Genomic DNA, 5,087 nt, shown 5'->3' with positions numbered 1-5,087 from the left:
GTTTGTGCGCATGCGCATCGGTGCAAAATGGGAACTTAGTTTTTGTCAGGACTGCTCTAGGGACTTTTAAAGCCTTGGGACTCTCTGAAATAAAAAAAACTAAACCCTAAACCAACTAAGGGGCTCCTAAATTGAGTAGGGACGCTCTAAAAAAAAAAAACCGCCACCCTAACCCCTAAACCCTAAAAACAATAGCTAAGTCCTAAAAAACAATAGCTAACTAGGGGACTAACATAACTAGGGGAGAAGGCTAAGTAGAAAAGGTAAAAAGTTAAATTTTTGAAAGTAAAAAAAAAAGAAAAGCAAATTTGCCCTGTCCTGAGCTGGATTCGAACCAGTACCACGTCCACATTCTGCCCCACGCCTTCCACACTGAGCCACCACGATCCTGCTGCCTCAACACCACTGATTGTCGTATCTATACTTAATACTTAATTTCTATATTGTTATAAGATAGTATACTGGGGCGAAGCCCCAGTATAGTATACAGGCGAAGCCTGTAAAAATCCGTTGACGGATAGTTTACGGGATGGTAACAATCTCTCCCTAATGGCTAGTTACCTAAGTCACGTCAGCCATTTTAATTCACGTGTTCCTTCTGCGCATGCGCCCACACTAAAAACTGGCTGACATTTCTCGTACATTTCCGGACACTTGAAACAGTTTAAAATTTAAAATAAAATCTTTAAAAATTTAAAGCAAAAGTCAAAAGAACACAAGAATTTAAACAAAGCAAAGAAACAAAATTTAAATCTAAAAATAATCTAAATAAAAACGGTAATTCCCTACATCACTAAATGCTTTCATTCAATTCTTTTATAATGTCAGACATTGTTGGACGATCTTTGTAGTTCTCTATCAGACAACGTTCAATCAGATTCTTCAATGTTGGCCTCTTGATAGCTTTAATCTGAGCCACTCTCTTTCCTACGTCTGGAAACTCACAAACGACCATCTCTATAAGGAGGACACCATAACTGAAGACATCCATTGCAGGAGAATGTTGATTTGGATTGAACGATTCTGGAGCTAAATAGACAGGATTACCAGGATTGCTTGTTCTAGAAAGAGGTTGAAGATTAACTGTGCCGTAATCAGACACTTTAGCCTTCCAACAATAACCATACCCTCCCATTGGTTGAAGGAGTACATTAGCACTGCTGACATCTCTATGTAGTATAGGATGAGGCTTGAAGAGATGAAGGTAATTGAGAGCACAGGCTACATCTAAACTGATGCTCAGTATCGCAGGATAGGCCACTCCTCCACTCTCTAATTCCTTTCTTAGGCTCGTCGGCATTAGCTCTGTCAGGATCATTGGATTACCCTCTGTAGTCGCTCCTATGAACTGAAGGAGGTTAGGATGACGTATTTTAGAAGCAATATTCATTTCACAAGAGAATGTCCCAATGTTATACGGAGAGATGATAAGTTTTTGGAGAGACTTTGCAGCAACCTTCAGACCACGAAAATCAGCCACTTTCACCTCTCCCCATCCTCCTTCACCAAGGACTACCTCTGTCATTGTAATCTCTCTTCTATTCACTACCCAGGAAGACTCTGCCACATGTATCTGCTCTTCAAGTTGTCTCTCTCTTTCTCGGAACTCTCTCTCTCTTTCTCGGAACTCTCTCTCTCTTTCCTCAAGCTGTTGCTCTCTTTCTTGAAGCTGTTGTTGAAGATCCTGTTCTTTTTGCTGGCCACCTTCTACTTGCCTTTGAAGCTGTCGCTCTCTTTCTTCAGATTCTCTCTCTCTTTCTTGAAACTGTTGCTGAAGTTTCTGCTCTCTTTCTCTAGCCTGCCTCTCTCGTTCCCTGGCCTGTTGAATTTTCCTCTCTCTTTCTTGTCCTTGTTGATATGCTTGTTGAAGTTGTCGTTCTCTTCCTCGAAGTTGTTGCTGTAGTCTGTTTCTAACTTGTTCCTTTTCTCTTCTCTCCTCCTCTAGTTCCCTTTCCCTTTCTTGTAGTACATGTGTCAGACGGTCTATTTCTCTTCTATCCTCAGGTTGAACAGGTTGAGATGCTTCCCATTCTCTTCTCCTTTCTTGTAGTTTCTCTTGATACTGGTCCAGAGGTATTATACTAGTAGACCAATCATTATTACTAGTATATCCTATACAGTAACACAATAGTTGAATCAATGACAAGTACATGTACATGCACATTTATAATAATATCAAATACTATTAAAAAGGGTATACTGTTAATTTATAATTATTATATTCAATATGTACAAATTGTGTATATTCAATACATTTGTATTTACATGTACTCACTGAGTTCAATAACTGCTGGATCACTTATTGGTGTAACAAAGTCTCTCGTTCCTCCAAACACAATTATCCAGTTAGTGGTTGGAGTCACACTCCAAACTGAGAGAGAATGATAAAATTTCTCAGTGACATTGTCTGGTATATCTTTCTATGAAAAAAATATATTTGTAAATTAATTAATTATATTATATCATTTATATCATCTATTTACAAACCACACCCACAAACTATAAGCCACACCCTAAACCAATACGGTGTTGTATAATTAATATTAACCATTCTTTCAGTAATTATTAATTATTTACATTATACAGTATAACATACATAAGTACAATACTTGATTACTAGTACATAATAATAACCAGTTATGATGTATTGTTATTATATTATAATATACTTACCAGTTCCTTCCATGATTTATTGTTAATATTAAATATCCAACTATCATCAGTAAGACATCCACCCACCACTAGTAGGTGTGGTCCTGAGCTAGTGTTAATCAATACACTGGAATGAGAACGTCTTTCCTTAGGCCATTGTACTGATCCTCCAGGATTAGATAACTTTGAACAATTCTAAAGTAATAAAATAAAAACTTAATTATTATAAACCACACCCACACAATCAGTGTTATAATAATAATAATACACACATACAACACGTTATTAATTAATAATTAATGTAATCATACTAATAATATACTTACCACTGATGTATCACTAAAATTAAGAATATATACATTGTTACTCTTTTCGTTATCAGTGTCACCTCCAAATAATATAGCACTGGAATTATTAATTGATGTTAAAGTGAAGTCATCAATAGGAGGTGGTCTGTCTCCAGTGACAGTCGGTGATATCCATTGTCCTAAAAATATCAATAATAATAATTAGTGTGAATGGAATGCATTGGTTGGAGCAAACTAGTTGATATTTCTTTGATCATATTATCAAATAATTAGGAGTGACAACCATGAACAAACAAGCAAGCAATTCTCAATGCAACCAGTCTGAGTGGAGAACCACCAAATAACAATACTTCATTATATTAATATAAACTGTATGTGCTCTGACCTGTTGAGAGTTTATAGAAATGGATCTCATTGCATCGTTGATCACTGTACTGGGCACCAGGTTGTTTAGGTGAATTATTAGAAGTTGATCCATATCCTCCAATTACTACAAGATAGTCCTCACCGTTCACTTTTATTGCTATCATGCCACAGTAGTTCTTCATCATAGGACCATGATGAGATGTAGTAGGAGAAAGTTCCTTCCAATTGAAGGTATCAACTTCGAAACTGTACAAGTATTATATATTATTAACGACATGTATTACATTTACCTGCATAAACTATTATGATAAGAGTCCCTATAGCCTCCGAAATAAAAGATTTCCCTTCCAATGGTAGCAGCTGCATAGCCCCTAACACCCAGTGGAGGGTTACCAGTGGTGGGTTTCTGCTCCCACCTACCAGTCCTTAGGTGACATACCTCCATCACAGAATACATTGATTTCTTCTTTTCATTATTATGTACTCTAGGGGGATCAGGCTGGGTCCCACCCCACATGTACAGGTAGTCTCCTACCCGTACAGTGGAGTGACTATTCCTCTCCACTGGTTGATAGTCTATAGATAACAAGAGGTAACAGTAACTGAATGATACACTAATAGTAACAACACACGAGTCAAAAATTAAAAAATACTAACCAGTTGTTTTGGCTGCCATTTTTATTCGAGCCACGCCTTAATGACGTCACCCTGAAAGGTGTGGTGTTACCCTGGCAACGCAATTAAAATGGCCGCCTGCTCATCATGAGGAATTCTGAAATCCTCTGACAGAGAAGATTCAGAGGAGAAATAAATCTAATGGACAAAACGGAAAGCTCATCTAAAGGAGATTTTGTGGCTAACGTTTCTCACTATATTCCACTCCCAGACAGCTATAAAGGTCCAATTAATAACGGTCACTTGCTCTTTGATGCTTGTTTTGAAGGAGGTGAGATCAAGGATTATTAGAAATAACTGATGGTCGTTGTAGGTAACTTGGGACGTGTGGATTGTGTGAGCCATTTTGAGTATGACCTTTTTGTAAGACCAGATACCTGTAATCCAAGGTACTCAATACATTAATAATAGTCAGTTATGTACATAATTTAAATTATTAATAGCTTTAAAATTAACATTAATACCTTTGTTTTAAAAAAATCATTTTTGTGAAACCCAATGCATTAATACCATCATGTATGTAAATAATTTTAATCAAATGCACACATATTTTTTTAATTTCCCAGGTTTCGAGTGTGATTTAACTTGTGGTGAGCTTCAGTAAGACAAAGAGCCTTTACAGAGAAGGAATATCACCTTAAAAGGAACGTCAATTTTAAAAACATCCAGTATTTGTACTGCTAGAATGGAGCTCACTTAGGCTCGCCCGAATTATTCTTCAAATTAAGTTTTATTGGAGTCATACAGTACGTATATATAAATGAATCAAACAAGATCAATTAAAATTATTACTAATCATCAATATTAATAAAATCAAATCCCAATTCTTTTCTAATAGCTTTAACTAAGGCTTTTGCTGCATTAGCATAACTGCCTCTTACAGCAATGAAAGAGCTTAAGAACTTTTGACAGTGCTCCTGCACTTGAGGTAATTCCTCCATAAAACTAAGACTAGCCTTGAACTCATCAATGCACTCTTCCATTGAAGGAGCTTCTCTAACTTCATTACTAATAAGCTTAGCTGTGTACAACTGATTGACAAGACCAGTAAGAGACTTCTTAGGCAAAGAATTGAGTGCAGCATAA

At 36.6% G+C, this 5,087-nt stretch overlaps 2 protein-coding genes and 1 long non-coding RNA gene across 3 annotated transcripts in view; 1 reads left to right on the top strand and 2 right to left on the bottom strand.

Moving 5' to 3' along the window:
- Nucleotides 1–755: 755 nt before the first annotated feature.
- The window catches only part of LOC109589017 (dual specificity protein kinase shkE-like), a 7,117-nt gene continuing 2,785 nt past the window's right edge, over nucleotides 756–5,087 (bottom strand). Inside the window, exon 2 of the mRNA XM_020005140.1 lies at nucleotides 756–1,832. Coding sequence (XP_019860699.1) covers nucleotides 794–1,525 — 732 coding nt within the window. The 5' untranslated portion in view covers nucleotides 1,526–1,832 and the 3' untranslated portion in view covers nucleotides 756–793. The remainder of the gene's footprint in view (nucleotides 1,833–5,087) is intronic.
- LOC100634710 (kelch domain-containing protein 4-like) lies at nucleotides 3,268–4,002 on the bottom strand. The gene is made up of 4 exons (XM_020005139.1): nucleotides 3,984–4,002; nucleotides 3,617–3,902; nucleotides 3,346–3,572; nucleotides 3,268–3,281 (listed from the first exon to the last, which is right to left on the bottom strand). Exons 1-4 carry the CDS (start codon nucleotides 4,000–4,002, stop codon nucleotides 3,268–3,270), a joined length of 546 nt encoding a protein of 181 aa, XP_019860698.1.
- On the top strand, nucleotides 4,053–4,856 carry LOC109589018 (uncharacterized). Its single transcript, XR_002188480.1, has 3 exons — nucleotides 4,053–4,272; nucleotides 4,315–4,390; nucleotides 4,568–4,856. It is a non-coding gene; the product is annotated as an uncharacterized LOC109589018 (long non-coding RNA).

This window comes from Amphimedon queenslandica, unplaced genomic scaffold (genome assembly GCF_000090795.2).
Source record: "Amphimedon queenslandica unplaced genomic scaffold, v1.1 AMPQUscaffold_11702, whole genome shotgun sequence".
NCBI classification, from domain to species: domain Eukaryota; kingdom Metazoa; phylum Porifera; class Demospongiae; order Haplosclerida; family Niphatidae; genus Amphimedon; species Amphimedon queenslandica.
Note: the sequence above shows the minus strand (reverse complement) of the source record. Positions and strands in the feature narration are given on the sequence as shown.